Source organism: Geotrypetes seraphini, chromosome 3 (assembly GCF_902459505.1).
Source record: "Geotrypetes seraphini chromosome 3, aGeoSer1.1, whole genome shotgun sequence".
Classification (NCBI taxonomy): Eukaryota; Metazoa; Chordata; class Amphibia; order Gymnophiona; family Dermophiidae; genus Geotrypetes; species Geotrypetes seraphini.
The window spans coordinates 188,933,027-188,952,616 of NC_047086.1; the positions used below are offsets into that span (position 1 = coordinate 188,933,027).

The following is a 19,590-nucleotide window of genomic DNA, read 5'->3' on the forward strand; positions in this document are numbered from 1 at the left end:
GACGAACCTAGCCAGTGAGAGAGTGAGTTTGCTTTCTGTTTGGGAGGGACAAGTGGAGGCGGGTCGAACGGGGATTGGCAGGATCTTCCAGCCAATCCGGTGTGAGCGGAGTCGGAGCAGCTCCACGTCGGCAGGAGCAGGAAAGATGGAGGCACTGATTCTGGTAGGTGCTGCGGGGGACGGCGGGCGGAGAACGAGTAACAGTCGGTCGAGTCAGGCGTGCTTATTACGAGCCAAGCTCCGAGCAAGCCGGGCTTCTTCTTTCAGTTTCTCTTACATGTCTAGCGCTCCAAGGCGGTGTAAAAGCCAGGCCAGGATCGGCCCTGTTGGTCCGGATTCGGTTAGTAACTTCAGCCTTGGAGCGTTGGGGGAGGGGGGGCTAGTGGCCGCGTGCTCGACTGTACGGGGGAGTTTCCGTACCCTCCAGCCTGGGTCTGGGGCTGATTGGTGCCACAGACAGTCGCGCTCCACCTAACCCGGATATGGGAGCTGCCTTCTGGCACTCAGCACACCTGGGCCGCCCGATGGCTGACAGCTGTTGGGAAATTGTCATCTTGACAAGGGGGCTTAGTGAAAGACCGATGAAATGATTACGGGCATTATAGCCCTTTAAGAAAAAAAAAATCGAAACGTAAAGAAGTTTGTAATTAAATAGGGTCTGAGAGCTCTCTGGCCCCCCTTTCTCCGCTGCCCCGTCCTCGCATATCACCTTTTTGGCATTTAGTAAATGAGGCAGATACATTAATTGGCTCATCTGGCCTGTCTAGTTGTGTTTTTTAACCACGTCGGGTAGATAAGTTTATAAATTTTCGTACTCGCAGGTTGTTCCCACTCTTCTTGGAAACCTAATGCAACCCCCACTATTGCTTGTTTAGAGGGCATAAGGAGGAAGTAGACCAATTAGTTTGAAGACCTCTCCGAATACCTTTTATCGTTTCTTTAAGGGAAATGTTTCAAAATACTAGCTTGTTTTGTTACTGACCTTCCGTATATATTTCCACGTTGTTACATCTATTTAAAAGTTACAGATCTTCAGGATCTACTCTTTAGTTATTATAGCTTTATGCTATATAGACATATATGTGATGCATCCAAAGTAATTTAAGGGTCATCATGAGCATTCTGATTTAGTTTAATAATGTTGGGAGTCCTTGCTGTGGTCCCTAAATTGCCTATGCAGCCATGGAAAGTGTATGACCCTTAGGGGGTGCAGGACAGTGACAAGCTATGAGGTGCTTACACACGTCATGACCCCAAATGCAGATTCCTAGTTGGTAGGGTTACCATATGGCTTTAGAAAAAGGACAGATTGAGACATCCAGGTTTTACTTCCATTGAAAGCAATGAAGACAGATTAAGACATCTGTTGCTTTCAATAGAAGTAAAACCTGGATGTCTTAATCCGTCCTCCTTTTTCTGGAGCCAAATGGTAACCTTACCATTTAGGTCCCAATCTCAGATTGGGAAGTTTTGGACAAAACAGTTTTTAATTACTGGTCTAACTCGGTAATAAGCCTTTTTCATCTATCTGTAGAAATTAGTTATATGCCATCAACTCGTGTTCGAGTCCTAGCAACTTGATGAATCACAGATCTAAAAAGAGATCGGTTCTGTGCTAGTCCAACAGGGTCCTCCAGTGCCAACCCCCATGGTTCTCCTTACCATGCCCAGCCATCTGACTGCAGATCCTCGCCTAATTCCCTCAATCCTTCCAAACATAATGTCCCTCTCCAATGATCCTTCTCCCCTGACAGCACGACCAAGACAGTCGCAGCTTCACCATCTGGGCTTTGAGTGACACAGCCAGCTTGATCTCCTCTAGAATTAACCCCTCAGTTCCTCTTAGCATTTTGATTATTTTTCAGCATGCCCATGAGCAAAATTACTTACAATTTTCAGCAACTTGTGGACAGAAGAGATGGAGAGAAGACAAAGATTAGAAGATGTATATGTTTTCCCCTTTTCAAAAATTACCTGCAGAGAAAACAGAATCTGACAACTTTTTCCAGGGAATGAAATCGCATACCAAATTATTCAAAAGGTTTGCTACTCTGAAGTACTTAAATTGCCACCACAGACACTAAGAAAATGATTTTTGCTTTATCAGACCATGAATTCCCGGTAAATTAAATCTATTATTTGGTAAGGGTGTCTTTTTCTCCCCACCCCCCTTGCCTGATTGTCCATTCTTTGGGAGGATGCATGACCTGGTGGTTACATACAGCACTGGCTTGTGATTCAAGAGGTATCTTAGATTTCCTGCTTCCTCTGATTGTGGGGCTAATTCAGAAGCTAGCATTAGAGCCGTGTGCTAATGACTGAGTTTATGGCTTGTAATGCAGAACATAATACTAAAGTTTTGCTCACAATGTAATATGTTAATCATGCAAATTTTGAAGTACACAGAACTTGCGTATTAATTAGAAGGAGCACACCCAATTCATGTACGTAATGTTCTGTGCTGAGGGCAACTAGTACTTTGCACAAAAATACACATGTGGTAAAATATTTTTCTACAAGCATAGCAAAAATTATTGTATATAACATTTTTGCAAAGCCAGTATTTATGCAGAAAACATTTCAGCAGAAGCGCAGATTCACGCAGCAAAAAATACCTAGGTACAGAACCATCACTTTGTGTTGTCTTAAAGTTGTAGGTATTGTTATACCTGCAAAAAAAAGAAAAGGAACTAGCATTAAATCCTCGCAGGTGCTACTGCAAAAGAAAAAGCTAACCTGTCTGTGCATTTAGTTTCTTGCATTGTTAGCTTTAGTCTTCTGTATACTTCTCTGCATAGGGACATAATAGTTAGTAGCTTCATTACATTTCATTTTAATAAACTGTATTGGTGTCTGATGTGAAGTTTTATGCAGGGCTAGCTTCTATGCAAAACTCTCTCTGCATTCTACATCCAGAAACTTATGTGCAGACATAGTACTGCTAACTTTTGTTCCACCTTTCTGTGTTACTTTTAGACAGATAACTTTATCAATGTGTATCCTTGTCTCCCAGTTGAATTGTGGTATTTAATCTGGCTTTTATCCAAGTTGATAAATTACAGAGTTGAGCAAAAGTCCTGCATCACATGGTAAAATTCAAATATTTAGTCATTTGAGACTCAATTAACATAATTTAAGCTACTAACTGAACATAATTTCATCTGAAAAGTATAATTCCATGTGATTTTATGCAGTTCTGGTACTTCCTTGATAACTGACTATTCAGTTACATCAGATTGATCAGAATGATTTTGATAACAGGAATAAGAGTTTGGTGAATTTCAATTTTCATACAATCAGCAGTGTAGCATTTGCAGAAAATCAGCATTAAGCTTCACTACGTGGTGGGAAGTATAAATTTCTGGGATTCATGCAACTACTATCATTCAAACTGATTGACCAGCAACATCAACAGCAATGAAGTCCAAATTTCAGTTCTTGTCTGAGGAAAACGAGGTATGAATACTCTTCTTGGTGAAGAGGGGTTTTCCAGCAAGCAGAGTACACAAAGGGTAGGATGCAATCAAAGTACAGTGACGGTGCTTTAGAAGAAGGAGACAGGAGGAACACAGGATAGACAGTGTTCAGATCAACCAAGAAAGACAAGTTATAGATAAGATTGAGGGTTGAGACACACAACATAAGAATACCCTTACTGGGTCAGACCAGTGGTACATCTAACCCAGTAGCCTGTTCTCACTGTGGCCAATACAGGTCCCTAGTACCTGGCCAAAATCCAAGGAATAGCAGCATTCCATGCTCTAGGGCTTCTCCCAAGTCTTTCTCAATAACAGACTATGGACTTTTCCTCCAGGAAATTGTCCAAACCTTTCTTAGAACCAGCTACACTATCTGCTTTTACCACAACCTCTTGCAATGCGTTTCAGAGCTTAACTTTTCTCTGAGTGAAAAAATATTTCCTCCTATTGGTTTTAAATGTATTTCCCTGTACCTTTATCAAGTGTCCCCTAGTCTTTGTAATTTCTGATGGAGTGAAAAATCGATCCACTTGTACCCGTTCTACTCCACTCAGAATTTTGTAACATAGTAACATAGTAGATGACGGCAGATAAAGACCCGAATGGTCCATCCAGTCTGCCCAACCTGATTCAATTTAAATTTTTTTTTTAAATTTAATTTAATTTTAATTTTTCTTCTTAGCTATTTCTGGGCAAGAATCCAAAGCTTTACCCGGTACTGTGCTTGGGTTCCAACTGCCAAAATCTCTGTTAAGACTTACTCCAGCCCATCTACACCCTCCCAGCCATTGAAGTCCTCCCCTGCCCATCCTCCACCAAACGGCCATACACAGACACAGACCGTGCAAGTCTGCCCAGTAACTGGCCTAGTTCAATATTTAATATTATTTTCTGATTCTAAATCTTCTGTGTTCATCCCACGCTTCTTTGAACTCAGTCACAGTTTTACTCTCACCACCTCTCTCGGGAGCGCATTCCAGGCATCCACTACCCTCTCCGTAAAGTAGAATTTCCTAACATTGCCCCTGAATCTACCACCCCTCAACCTCAAATTATGTCCTCTGGTTTTACCATTTTCCTTTCTCTGGAAGAGATTTTGTTCTACGTTAATACCCTTCAAGTATTTGAACGTCTGAATCATATCTCCCCTGTCTCTCCTTTCCTCTAGGGTATACATATTCAGGGCTTCCAGTCTCTCCTCATACTTCTTCTGGCGCAAGCCTCCTATCATTTTCGTCACCCTCCTCTGGACCGCCTCAAGTCTTCTTACGTCTTTCGCCAGATACGGTCTCCAAAACTGAACACAATACTCCAAGTGGGGCCTCACCAATGACCTGTAAAGGGGCATCAACACCTTCTTCCTTCTACTGACCACGCCTCTCTTTATACAGCCCAGCATCCTTCTGGCAGCAGCCACTGCCTTGTCACACTGTTTTTTCGCCTTTAGATCTTCGGACACTATCACCCCAAGGTCCCTCTCCCCGTCCGTGCATATCAGCTTCTCTCCTCCCAGCATATACGGTTCCTTCCTATTATTAATCCCCAAATGCATTACTCTGCATTTCTTTGCATTGAATTTTAGTTGCCAGGCATTAGACCATTCCTCTAACTTTTGCAGATCCTTTTTCATATTTTCCACTCCCTCTTCGGTGTCTACTCTGTTACAAATCTTGGTATCATCTGCAAAAAGGCACACTTTTCCTTCTAACCCTTCAGCAATGTCACTCACATACATATTGAACAGGATTGGCCCCAGCACCGAACCCTGAGGGTCTCCACTAGTCACCTTTCCTTCCTTCGAGCGACTTCCATTAACCACCACCCTCTGGCGTCTGTCCGACAGCCAGTTTCTGACCCAGTTCACCACTTTGGGTCCTAACTTCAGCCCTTCAAGTTTGTTCAACAGCCTCCTATGAGGAACTGTATCAAAGGCTTTGCTGAAATCCAAGTAAATTACATCTAGCATATGTCCTCGATCCAGCTCTCTGGTCACCCAATCAAAAAATTCAATCAGGTTCGTTTGGCACGATTTACCTTTTGTAAAGCCATTTTGCCTCGGATCCTGTAACCCATTAGATTCAAGGAAGTACACTATCCTTTCTTTCAGCAACACTTCCATTATTTTTCCAATAACTGAAGTGAGGCTCACCGGCCTGTAGTTTCCTGCTTCATCCCTGTGACCACTTTTATGAATAGGGACCACATCCGCTCTCCTCCAATCCCCAGTAATCACTCCCGTCTCCAGAGATTTGTTGAACAAGTCTTTAATAGGACTCACCAGAACCTCTCTGAGCTCCCTTAGTATCCTGGGATGGATCCCGTCTGGTCCCATCGCTTTGTCCACCTTCAGTTTTTCAAGTTGCTCATAAACACCCTCCTCCGTGAACGGCGCAGAATCTACTCCATTTTCTCGTGTAACTTTGCCAGACAATCTCGGTCCTTCTCCAGGATTTTTTGTTTAGCACATTTGCTTTCTCCTCATCACTCTCCACATATTTGTTCCCAGCATCTTTTAGCCTAGCAATTCCATTTTTTATCTTCCTCCTTTCACTAATATATCTGAAAAAATTTTTATCTACCTTTTTTACATTTTTAGCCATTTGTTCTTCCGCCTGTGCCTTCGCCAAACGTATCTCTCTCTTGGCTTCTTTCAGTTTCACCCTGTAGTCCTTTCTGCTCTCCTCTTCTTGGGTTTTTTTATATTTCATGAACGCCAACTCTTTCGCCTTTATTTTCTCAGCCACTAGGTTGTAGACTTCAATCATCTCCCCTCAGCCGTCTCTTTTCCAAGCTGAAGAGCCCTAACCTTTTTAGTCTTTCCTCATATGAGAGGAGTTCATCCCCTTTTTCATCTTGGTTAGGATTACCAGACATCTGGATTTTCCTGGACATGTCCTCCTTTTGAGAACATGTCCAGGGGTCTGGACAGCTTTTCAAAACCCAGCACCTTATCCGGGCCTTGAAAAGAGGAGGCATCTTCTCATCCATTTGAGTACAGTTTTTGCTCGATGACATGGTGCATCATCATCTTGAAAGAAGTAATCACCAGAAAACAAGTTCTCTGCTGAAGGCAACATGCATTTCTGTAGGATTTCAATGTACTTCACTGCATTCACTTAGCCCTCTTCAATATAAAGCCGACCAATACCACTTGCTTTCATACATTCCCATACCATGTCCTTTGTAGGATGCTTAACTGACAGGTTAAGGCATTCAGGCTTGAATTCTTCTCCTGAATATCTGTGTACATACATTCTGCACTGATCACCCAAGATGCAGAAAGTGCTTTCATCACTAATAACACCTTCTAAGACATTTCCTTTGTCCACTTGCCATATTGCATAGTCTATGACATTCTTTGTTGCACAGTCTGTAGTGTTCTTTTCCTAGCTTTACACCCTCTCAAACCAAATTCCAGGCATCTATGCCTCACTGTGCTTGTACTAACCATGGCTGAGCACTTGACCTGCCACTCTCTCAGCAGTGGAGGTGACATCTGCTTCCTCTTGCCAGTGGGATCCAGACCCCTGGCCTGGATCTGCCCCCAGGCTCACCCAGTTCCAAGTATCCCATTGCGTCCCAGATCCACCCTCAGCTCTACCCCCAGCCCCCCACTCCCTGCTGCCTGTTCATCAGGTGGAAAGGCATCCACGCATGCGCAAATGCAATGTCATCTCATGCATGCATGTGTGTGGCATCAGCACGTTGCTAGCCCACAGACCTTGTCACAGGTTTCAAGCGCAGGCTGTATGCATCTGGAGGGAAACCCACCTGGGTTTCAAGGCACAGGCTGCCTTTCCTGCCCCAGACAGCGTGGTGAGGATCCGGGGGGAGGGGGGGGAGTTCATAGTCGGTGTCCGGCCCACTGGCAGTCCTAAGATCTTCATCTCTGGTCATTTGGAGAAGTTTCTGAGGCAGAAAATCCTTTCTCTCTGTTAAGGCTGCTGTTAAAAATGCTGATAGGCAAGCCACTGCAGAACTGCGAGTACACCTCCATTATTTCCTATGGTAACTTTGGGGGTGACTGGTTGAACAATTTTAAAGTCGTTTTTCACAGTTTCTGTGAGTAGGGTTCATGTCCTCCACCTCCTCAGACCCCCAAGTGATTAATTTTTATTTTGGGGTTTTGTTTATTTTTGCCATTTTTGGCTCAAATTTGCTGACAGTGGCCATCTTGGATTTTAAACAATCTTATTCAAAGTTTTGATTTCTGCCTCAATACCCCCACCCCCTCCTATTTGCTTAAAAATTGTTTGGGATGGACTCCCCAGCTCCTAATCTGCTAGATGTGTGCATTGTGCCAAATTGGTGCTGGAGAAGCGACCATGTGCCGTAGTGCCCTGGGGGACGGGGTGGGAGCTTTGGACTTCGCCGCCTCTGGGTACTCTAGGGCTGGGGAGCCAGCCTGGGTCTGTGACTAAGGAAAAAATTCTCATCCAGAGACTGTTTTAGAGTCTGGCGCGAAAAAAAAGCTTTTTGTAGTGGCGTCTTTGGATATTAAGCAGCAGTGGCTGCTTCCTTTTATGGCGTGAGCCTATCATGCCTGATTGCACAGTGTGTCCTCTGTGGAATACATGCCTGTCCTCCGCTGGTGATGGATGCTGTGAATTATGTAGTTGAAGCCCTTTCTGATCTCTTTTGAGTTCTTAGTAAAGTCTCTGCTTATGTAGTTTCTGCGCGCTAGACTCTTTGGATTCGTCTTTTGAATGGGTATGCTGCCTCTACGAGCAGACTTCCTTTCAACAGTTCCAATTCCAGGCGTCCTCAGGCCTCAGGCCCCTGTGCAGTGGTTGCACTTAAAAAACCCCGATGCCACCAGGGGTTAGGCAAGTTTTATCAGGAGTAGTTTTGACTTTCATTGGATCCAAGGGTGGTGGCCATCATTTGGGAGGGGCACAAGTTAGACCTCTCTTGTCTTTCTCCAGATTTATTTCTGGACTCCGGCAGGTCGGCCGGAAAAGGAGTCCAGGGTCTGCGATGCCCTGTAACATCTCTTAGACATCGGAGCGATGGAATCCTTTCCAGAACACGAATCGACATCGTGCCACAAAAAGGCTCAAAGTATTGGAGACCCATTCTGCATCTACAGTTGTTCAATTGCTTCTTGTGGATTTCTCATTTCTCAGAGGCTTGCCTCCATATTCCGATCTATCTGGGGTATCACAGGTTTCTGCATTTTTCCTGATCTGCAACAGAATTTCCAGTTTGCAGCTCTGCCCTTTGGCCTTGCAACTTCACCCTACAATTTACACCAAGATGATGGTAGTTGTGGCGTCTCTTCTCTGCTGGCAGGGGGGGCCAGGTCCATCCTTTCTTGGAAAACTGGTTGCTCTGGGATCTGTCTCGGCAGGAGTCCAAAAGTGCAGTGGAGATGGGGGTGTCTCTGCTGCAGGCGTTGGCAACTTTAGGAAGAGCCACTTGATGCCCTCCCAGTCCCTGGAGTGTCTGGGCCTTCTCTTTCACACCAGACAAGGTCATGTGTTTCTTCCCGAGGCACTTGGACAGAAACTTCCACAACAGATCAAGCTGGTAAATGGAACAAATGCCTTAGTGAGTTAATCTGAAATGCATTTTCTTAGCATACTTTTAGAAAATCAATGAAAACCTAAGAAACTCTATCTTTTTGATTAAATTTGTCTAATTCTGTTCTCATGTTGATGAATTTCAGAATGTTTTTGTAATATTTCCATGCTGATGTATTTCTAAATGCTTTTGTAATGTCGCTGTTTGTATGCAGTCTCTTCCTTTGTAAACCACTTTGAACTGTTTATTGCAGTGTTTCTCAACCTTTTCAAGCCAAGTACCCCCCTAAGCCTAACAAATACCAACCAAGTACCCCCGCCCAAGCTCTCACCCAGACCCGCCCAAACTCCGCCACTGACTCCATCCCCATAATAATAGTACTAATTGTAATGCAATTTCTTCCATCCATTTTTCATATATACACAATATAATCTTTATACATAATGGTAACCACAAAAAAACACAAAGCACACTGTACGCAGAGAAAATGTTAATTATTTATATTTGGGATTTTTTCAAAGAGGTGAAGGCAGATGACTTTAAAATACGCAATGTCACCTCAGTAACAACTATAGAAAAATAGACAAATATAGTGCAAAATATAAACAGCAGATATAAATTCTCAAAACTGACACATTTTGATCACTAAATTGAAAATAAAATCATTTTTCCTACCTTTTGTCTGGTGATTTCATTAGTCTGGTTGCAGTTCCTTCTGACGGTATCCAATATTTCTCTTTCGCTTTCTTTCTTTTTCTCTTTCTCTCCACCACCATATCCAACATTTCTCCCTCTCATCCTTCTCTTCCCCATGCATCTCTACCTCTCTTCCCTCTGTATGCCCAATTTTCCTTTCTCTCTCACTCACACACTGATGCCCAACAATTCTTCCTTTATATTCTCTCCCTCCTGTCCCATGTTCACGCCCCTTCCCTTCCTTTTGTGTCAAGTTTGTGCCTCCTCACCCTCACTGCCTTCCAGCCTTTAACCCAAAATTAAGTTCCACTGCCCAAACACTCCCTTATTCCCTCCCCTGAAAACAACACGCGTCGAAGCCTGCCTGCCCCCCACTGAAGCCACTGATTCCAACAAGCTCCATCCACCCCTTCCCCCACTGCCATCCGACACGCTCCATCCATCCTGAAACCTCCGATTCTTCTGTGTCACCCGACACGCTCTATTATCCCAGGACAAGCAGGCAGCATATTCTTGACTGATGGGTGACGGCACCGACGGAGCCCCGGTACGGACACTTTTAGAGTGATTGCACTCTAAGAACTTGGAAAGTTCTAGAGACCGCACCGCGCATGCGCGAGTGCCTTCCCGCCCGACCCCGACGCGCGGTCCCTCAGTTTCTTAGTTTCCGCGGAGCTAAGAAGTCGCATTTTCAACGGCTGTTGAAAAATTTTTTCATTTGCCTTCCCGCTCGCGTAAACTTTTTCGGGTTCTTTTTGCCCTTCCATTTTTCTTTCTTTAAAAAAAAAAAAAAAAATTTTTCTCTTGTTTTGTCGAGTTTTCTTGATTTGACCCGGCGGGGCCTACTGCCATTATCGAGGCCTCGGCCTTCGATTTGGCAGAAGCCGTTTTTCCGTTCATGCCCCCTCAGCCCGGGTTCAAGAAGTGCCAGCGGTGTGCACGGCCTATTTCCCTAACAGACCCGCACAACTGGTGCCTTCAGTGTCTGGGTCCGGAACATCAGGCCTCTACCTGCACCCGCTGTGCCACTTTGAAAAAGCGGACTCTCAAAAATCGAGAGATACAGCAGAGACTGCTTTTCGGCACCGACATGTCCGATCCCACGTCTTCGGCGCCGGTCTCGGTACCTGTTTCGTCGGCACCCACCTCATCGACGCCACGCGATACCGCGTCGACGTCGCAGCATGCAGGTAAGCCGGCTAAGAAGCCTTCCCCGCTGGAACGTCCTCCGGTCTTCATTGCAGAGAGTCCAATCCTGCCGACCGTGAGGCGCCAGCGGAAGCGCTCCGCCCCTATTGAGGTGAGTCCCTCGACATCGGGCTCCTCATCTCCGGGGCGTCGAGCGGCACCGCAGGTACCGCAGAAGAAAAAAGCGGTACCGGTGCCCTCCCTTGATGATCGCATTGCGGCCATCTTGCAGGTACAGCTGAAGGAACAGCTCAAACAACTCCTTCCAGCTCTCCTGACACCGAGCCCTCCGGTATCGGTCCCCACTGAGCAACCGGTACCGATCGTGGAACAGTCTGTATTGTCACCATCCACTCCTTCGGTACCGGTACACTTGGCCTCATCGGCATCGATGCCTGTCCTCGCACCGGAGCCCAGGTCTCATCACCAATCGGTTCAGACATCGGCTCCGGTGCGACCGATAACATCGCCCGGTACCGCGTCGGTGAGGTCGGGTAAGTCGGTACAGAAGTCCCGACACCGAGAACCATCCACCCCTGAGTCTCGGGACCGTGGTCCCCATGTTCGAGACCCTGATCTGTGGGGCGACTCTGAAGAACCCCTTCAGTCAGAAGGTGAGTGTTCATCAGAGGAAGACGAGCCTGTTCTGCAGGATATTTCCTCCAAACCTGATTCCACCTCTTTCTCTTCTTTTTTAAGAGATATGTGTGAATCTCTTTCCATTCCTTTGGAGGCTGAGTCTAAAAAATCCAAAGCTTTTTTGGACGCTCTTGATTTTGACCAGCCTCCAAAGGAATTCTTGAAACTCCCTTTACATGACATCCTGAGGGAGACCTTTTACAAGAATCTGGAGACTCCTCTTACTATCCCGGGAGCTCCTCGCAAATTGGATTCCCTTTATAAAGTAATCCCCATTCCTGGTTTTGATAAACCACAGCTCTCTCATGAGTCTCTTCTTGTAGAATCCACCCTCAAGAAGTCCTTGGGAGCTAGTGTCTATGCCTCTGTCCCTCCTGGCAGAGAGGGTAAAGCCATGGACAAATTCGGTAAGCGACTTTACCAGAATGCGATGCTTGCTAATCGTTCTGGTAACTATGCTTTTCATTTTTCGTTTTATTTAAAGCATCTCCTTACCACCATGGCTTCCTTTGAGCAGTACCTTCCTGTGGGAAATCGTGAGGCTTTCCATCAGTGCTCTTCAGCTCTTTTCCAGCTCAGAAAATTCATGGTAAGGTCTATATATGACACTTTTGAGCTTACCTCTAGAGCAACAGCCATATCTGTAGCCATGCGCCGTTTGGCTTGGCTCAGAGTCTCTGAGCTTGATGTTAATCATCAAGACCGGTTGGCTAATGCCCCATGTTTAGGGGATGAGCTGTTCGGAGATTCTATGGACTCAACGACCCAGAAGCTCTCGGCTCATGAAACCCGCTGGGATACCCTTCTTAAGACTAAGAAGAAACCTCCACCTTCACGGCCATTCAGACAGCAAACGGCCTATCAGCGGCGTTTTGTGGCTCGCCCCTTGCAGCCTTCCACTCAGCAACCTAGGAGGCAGCGGCAACAGCAGCGGCAAACACCTAGGCCTCAGCAGCAACAACCAGCTAAGCAGCCTCCTCCACAAAAATCGACTCAGCCCTTTTGACTTGATACTCGAGGGCATAGCCAGCGTTCAACCATCTCCTCTCCTCCCTCAACCGATAGGAGGACGACTGTCTTTCTTTTTCAGCCGGTGGGAAGTTATCACTTCGGACCAGTGGGTCCTCAACATCATCCGCCACGGCTACTCTCTCAACTTTCACACCCTTCCGGGCCAAAGTCTACCAAAAGAGTCTGCTTTGCACACTCCTCAATCTGCCCTCCTTTGTCAGGAGGTTCAGTCCCTCCTGCTTCTGAACGCCATAGAGGAAGTTCCTCTGGACCAAAGAGGGCAAGGATTCTACTCCCGGTATTTTCTAGTACCCAAGAAAACAGGAGACCTCAGACCTATTCTAGATCTGCGAGATCTCAACAAATGTTTGGTCAAAGAAAAATTCAAGATGCTATCTCTAGCTACGCTTTATCCTCTCCTCGATCACAACGACTGGCTATGCTCTCTCGATCTCAAAGAGGCCTACACTCACATTCTAATTCATCCGGCCTCCAGACAGTACCTTCGTTTCATGATCAATCACTGTCATTACCAATACAGAGTGCTCCCCTTCGGTCTTGCCTCCTCTCCAAGAGTGTTCACAAAATGTCTGGTAGTGGTGGCAGCGTTTCTACGCTCCCACCACCTTCAGGTTTTTCCCTACCTGGACGATTGGTTAATCAAGGCCATTTCATCTCAAACTGTTCTTCTGGCCACCAACCAGACCATCTTTTTTCTACAACTACTGGGGTTCGAAATCAATATACCCAAGTCTCACCTTCTGCCTACGCAGAGACTTCAATTCATTGGAGCGGTACTGGACACGGTCCAGATGAGAGCCTTTTTGCCGGACAACCGTCTTCACAACCTCCAATCGCTCTGTCAGCAGGTGCTGTCCCAGCACTCCATTTCTGCAAAGCAGATGATGATTCTCTTGGGTCACATGGCCTCCACAGTTCATGTCACACCCCTGGCACGGCTTCACCTGCGCACTCCTCAATGGACCCTGGCTCTCCAGTGGTCTCAAGCGACAGACTCTTGCTCACGACACATATCTGTGACATCGTCTCTTCGTCAGTCTCTGCAATGGTGGTTGATATCCTCAAATCTCTCCAGGGGCCTTCTGTTCCATCTGCCTCCTCATCATCTGGTCATCACCACCGATGCCTCCCCTTATGCATGGGGAGCTCATCTGAACGAGTTCCAAACTCAGGGCCTTTGGACTCCTCAGGAAAAGAAGCATCACATCAATTTCCTGGAACTCAGGGCAATGTTCTATGCCCTCAAGGCCTTCCAACACCTTTTATTTCCTCAAGTCCTTCTAATTTGCACAGACAACCAGGTGGCTATGTACTACATCAACAAGCAAGGGGGAACGGGCTCTCGCCTCTTATGCCAGGAAGCCCAGAGAATCTGGTCTTGGGCGTCCTTGCGCCACTTATTCCTGAAAGCGATTTATATTCAGGGAGAACAGAACTTCTTAGCGGACAAGCTCAGCAGAGTTCTCCAACCCCACGAATGGACTCTCGACCCATCGACTCTACAGTCCATCTTTGCACAATGGGGCACTCCTCAGGTGGACCTTTTTGCAGCTCCTCACAATCATCAGTTGCCCCAATTCTGCTCCAGACTTTACTCTCCTCACCGTCTGGCAGCGGATGCGTTTCTTCTGGATTTGTCCAATCTATTCCTTTATGCTTTCCCTCCTCTGCCTCTCATGCTTCAGACCTTGTTCAAACTAAAGAGGGAACGAGCCACCATGATCCTGATTGCTCCACGGTGGCCCAGACAGCATTGGTTCTCCCTTCTACTTCAACTCAGTTCCAGGGATCCATTTCTACTTCCACTGTTTCCATCTCTGCTTACACAGGATCAGGAAACCCTCCTCCATCCCAACCTGCAGTCTCTACACCTGACAGCTTGGTATCTCTCGGGCTGACTTCAGCTGATCTTTTGTTATCTCAGCCTGTTCGCTCCATCCTGGACGCCTCCAGGAAACCAGCCACTCTACAATGTTACCATCAAAAGTGGACGAGGTTTTCTTCTTGGTGCCTCCTACATCATCATGACCCCAAGTCTCTTGCAGTGGAACCTCTATTGGATTATCTGCTTTCTCTGTCTACTTCTGGTCTCAAGTCTACTTCCATCAGAGTTCATCTCAGTGCCATTACGGCCTTTCATGAGCCGGTCCAGGGGAAACTCCTTTCAGCTCATCCCCTGGTCTCCAGATTCATGCGAGGTCTTTTCAATCTGAAACCACCTCTCAAAGCACCTCCGGTGATCTGGGATCTGAACGTGGTTCTTTCCGTCTTGATGAAGCCTCCATTTGAACCCTTGGCTACTGCCTCTTTCAAGTTTCTCACTTGGAAGGTACTTTTTCTTATTGCTCTCACCTCTGCCAGGAGGGTCAGTGAGCTCCATGCACTAGTTTCTGATCCACCTTTCACTGTCTTTCATCACGACAAGGTGGTTCTACGTACACATCCAAAGTTTCTCCCTAAGGTTGTTTCTGAGTTCCATCTCAACCAATCTATTGTACTACCTGTTTTTTTCCCTAAACCTCACTCTCATTCCGGGGAACAGGCTCTTCATACTTTGGACTGTAAGCGGGCTTTAGCTTACTATTTAGACCGTACTAAGCCCCACAGATCATCCCCCCAACTTTTTCTGTCCTTTGATCCTAATAAGTTGGGACGTCCTGTTTCTAAGCGTACGCTATCTAATTGGCTTGCTGCGTGCATTTCATTCTGCTATGCTCAGTCCGGACTGACACTGGAAGGTTCTGTCACGGCACATAGAATTAGAGCTATGGCAGCATCTGTAGCTTTCCTCCGTTCCACACCCATTGAGGAAATCTGCAAAGCTGCTACGTGGTCCTCAGTCCATACTTTTACATCTCATTATTGTCTGGATACTTTCTCCAGACGGGATGGACATTTCGGCCAATCTGTTTTGCAAAATTTGTTTTCCTAATGGCCAACCTTCCCTCCATCCCTCTTTTTGTTAGCTTAGAGGTCACCCATCAGTCAAGAATATGCTGCCTGCTTGTCCTGGGATAAAGCACAGTTACTTACCGTAACAGGTGTTATCCAGGGACAGCAGGCAGATATTCTTGCGTCCCACCCACCTCCCCGGGTTGGCTTCTTAGCTGGCTTATCTTAACTGAGGGACCGCGCGTCGGGGTCGGGCGGGAAGGCACTCGCGCATGCGCGGTGCGGTCTCTAGAACTTTCCAAGTTCTTAGAGTGCAATCACTCTAAAAGTGTCCGTACCGGGGCTCCGTCGGTGCCGTCACCCATCAGTCAAGAATATCTGCCTGCTGTCCCTGGATAACACCTGTTACGGTAAGTAACTGTGCTTTTCTCCCTGCTGCCGCCTTCACTGTTGCCCCCTGACATGATCGATCGATCGATCCATTCATCTCCCGCCGCAACTCCGCGCAGGGACCGGCCATGTGCATGCAGTGATTGCACGTGGCAGGCCCACAAGCCTTCCCCCCGATGTCAATTCTTCCAGAGGCTGTTGTGGGGGAGAACATCCTCCAGGGATTCGGGATAGGGTTGGACGGGTTCCTGCTGGACCAGAGCGTGTGCAGGTGGGGCTGGTCTTGGTTAGGGCAGTGGTCTTTGACCTGAGGGCTGCCGTGGGAGCGGACTGCTGGGCACGAAGGACCACTGGTCTGACCCAGCAGCTGCAATTCTTATGTTCTTATGTTGGAGAGAAGGTTCCGACCAGTCATGAGTTCTAAATCTGACCAGTGGATGTTGCCTTGATCATGACTTTACACTTACTCCCCCCCCCCCCAAAGCTCTGTGTTTTGCCTTTTGCAGAATCCTTTCTTGGTTTGATCTAAACTCACCTCTTCATATAGACTTCCTGAGATACCTTTCATAGAAATTGGATCCCAGTAGTCTGAAACGAAACATATATGATGCATGTTTCTTGTGCCTAGATTGCTTTGAAAGGTTGTAACAATTGTTTACAATCTCTGATTTGTAACTGGATAAAGTGGAGACAAAATGTTTGAAGTGGGCATGCAGTCAGTTATATGGTCAACACGAGCATACCTCCCATACCTTGAATGAACATGAGACTTTTTTAAAAAATGCTCTGTATTAACCGTACTATAAATTTATGGATGCAGCATATGAAATATGCAGTGACAATAACTCTATGGTATTCTACTGTATACTACTGACAGGTTACAGTGGTCTAAGTCAGTGTTCTTCAACCTTTTTACACCCGTGGCAGAAATAAAAGAATTATTTTGTTGACCAGCAAACTACTAGGACTAAAATTCAAAAACCCCGTTTCCGCCCCATCTCCGTGAGCTTGGTCCCCGCAAATCATCTGATCCCATCCGCACAAGCCTCAGTTATGATTTTATATTGAATGTATTTTATTAAAGTATGAAAAGAAACAATATTCTATACAATTGTCATTTTATAAATATAAATACAAATAACACTGCACAACAAAGTTTTTGCTTCCTGAACACTGCTGGGTGTTTCTTATAGAATTTTGGGTGCTGATCATGAATATTACATCAAAAATTACCCATCACGTACCATTTCAGAGAAATCTTCAATTTTGTCGTGATTTTTTCTTATATTTGGATGCAAACAATTTTTTCTCCCATAAGTGTCTTATCAACAACGGTTTGTGCCGCCTGGGTATGTCCATGCATAAAATCTAGCCAGGTTGGAAGCTGTTTTATGGAAGATGACATCCTGGGCATGTCTGGGCAGGTCTGAACGAGCTTGCGCTGTCTCACCATGCTATAATGGTGGCTTCCATACACCGATCCTGCTCATTTGGTTAATATAGATAGTCCGTGTGTGTATATAGTATCAGTATAGTAAAGTATAGTAGTATAGTAGCTGTAGCAATATAACAGTAAGTAAGCTTGATGCTATAGACGTTTTGGTGTCGGGCAATATGTCTCGTCGGTGTCGTAACAGCCGCGACACATTCTGCTATATCTGTGGGGAATATACACTTACGCCTCAGAGACGTTCGATGACTGCCCTTGTAAAGAAAGCCTATCATCTGTATTTTGGCTGCAAAATAGGTGATCAAGACAAGCAATGGGCGCCTCACATTTGCTGTGCGACATGTGCTGTTAGTCTGAGAGCCTGGCTCAGAGGTACTCGAAAGACGATGCCATTTGCTGTTCCGATGATATGGCGAGAACAGAAAGACCATGTGACGGACTGTTATTTCTGTTTGACTAATGTGTCTGGTTTCTCTGCCAAAAACAAGAAGTCAATTGAATATCCTAATCTGCCTTCAGCAATGAGACCCATGCCACATGATGACAGTCTTCCAGTTCCGAAACCACCAGAGGATTGGACCTTAGACGAACCAGATGAAGAAACTGCAGTGCAGGGTTCTAACAGTGACATTGACCCGGATTTTGAACCATCCTCATCAGGCGATCCACATCTGATAACACAGTCCGAATTGAACGATTTGGTCAGAGATTTGGGTCTGTCAAAAGCAAAAGCTGAGCTGCTAGGTTCGAGACTGCAGGAATGGTGTTTGCTATCACCAGGTACGAAAATTTCTGTGTTTCGAGACCGGCATCATGATATAACCAAATTTTTTGCACAAGTCGACAGTCTCTGTTTCTGTTGTGACATTGAAGGATTGTTCTCGGTCTTTGGTTGTGATCACAACCCGGAAGAGTGGCGTCTTTTCATTGATTCGTCAATGTTAAGCCTGAAAGCTGTTCTGTTGCACAATGGCAACGTTTATCCTTCAGTACCTGTTGGCTATGCAGCACATATGAAAGAAACATATGAGAATATGGAAATGTTACTAAAGTATGTCCAGTATACCAGGTATAACTGGAATATCTGTGGAGACCTCAAAGTCGTTGCTCTGTTACTAGGACTGCAGCTTGGCTATACAAAGTACTGCTGTTTCATCTGCGAATGGGACAGCCGAGACAGAGAGTCGCACTATTATAGAAAGAACTGGCCACTCCGTAAAAAGTTAGTTCCAGGACAGAAAAATGTAGCACATGAATCGCTTGTTGACCCGACAAAGATATTTTTGCCTCCTCTTCACATTAAACTGGGACTCATGAAGAATTTTGTGAAAGCAATGAACAAGGAAGGGGAAGGTTTTCGTTATTTAAGACAGATGTTCCCAAGAATAACTGATGCCAAGATCAAAGAGGGTATTTTTGTTGGCCCCCAGATCAGACATGTTATGAGTGACAAGCGATTTGAAGATCTGTTAGTTGGGCCGGAAAAAATTGGCTGGAAAGCCTTGAAAGACGTTGTTGACAATTTTCTGGGCAATTACAGAGCCCCAAACTACATTCAGCTGGTAGACAAACTTCTCAAAGCATACAAGAGAATGAAGTGCAATATGTCACTCAAGATTCATTTCCTCCATTCACACTTGGACTTCTTCCCCGCAAATCTCGGTGCTGTGAGTGACGAGCACGGTGAAAGGTTTCATCAAGACATAGCTACGATGGAGAAACGATACCAGGGCAATTGGAATCCGTCAATGCTTGCCGACTATTGTTGGATGCTACAACGTGATGCACCAGACACTGAATATAAAAGAAACTCGGGAGCAAAACACTTTTAATTCTGTTTCATTTAGTCGCTTGTGCGAAACGTAAACTTGACTATATATTTTATTGTCAGTAAACATAAAAATGTCTATTTCTCATAGTTCTTACGTGATGCAGTAAAACCAAAACCATATTTGAGCATACCAAGTTGGTACCTGTCATAATCACCAAAAACTTTTCAGGAATCAAGACTTAACCAAAAAATTGTTGTGCAGTGTAATACAGAGCAAGGATCAACAAAATCCCTGTCTCCCCTCCCCTTCACATATATTCCCTCTACTATCAAGAAAACTGATTAAGCCAAATTATTACAGATTGCTATACAGAAATATCATGCTAACAGAATACTGCAGTCACACATGTCAGGAATAGTGTTAGGGGAATGCAACTAGGGCAACTGCCCCCTGGTCAGAGAGCACCCTAAGCCAGCTGGAAGATAAAGAAGCATTGCCTGGGCTTTGCAGTCCCCAGTTATGTCTAACA

The 19,590-nt window shown here is 45.6% G+C and overlaps 1 protein-coding gene across 2 annotated transcripts in view; it reads left to right on the forward strand.

Annotated features, from left to right (window-relative positions):
- The first annotated feature begins 38 nt into the window (after window positions 1-38).
- The window catches only part of COPZ1 (COPI coat complex subunit zeta 1), a 74,284-nt gene continuing 54,732 nt past the window's right edge, over window positions 39-19,590 (forward strand). The window contains exon 1 of one of the 2 annotated variants that reach the window (XM_033938270.1): window positions 39-163. In XM_033938270.1, coding sequence (XP_033794161.1) covers window positions 146-163 — 18 coding nt within the window. In that variant the 5' untranslated portion in view covers window positions 39-145. Of the gene's footprint in view, window positions 164-262; window positions 341-19,590 lie in introns of those variants that run through there. The other variant, XM_033938269.1, reaches the window with a different exon arrangement.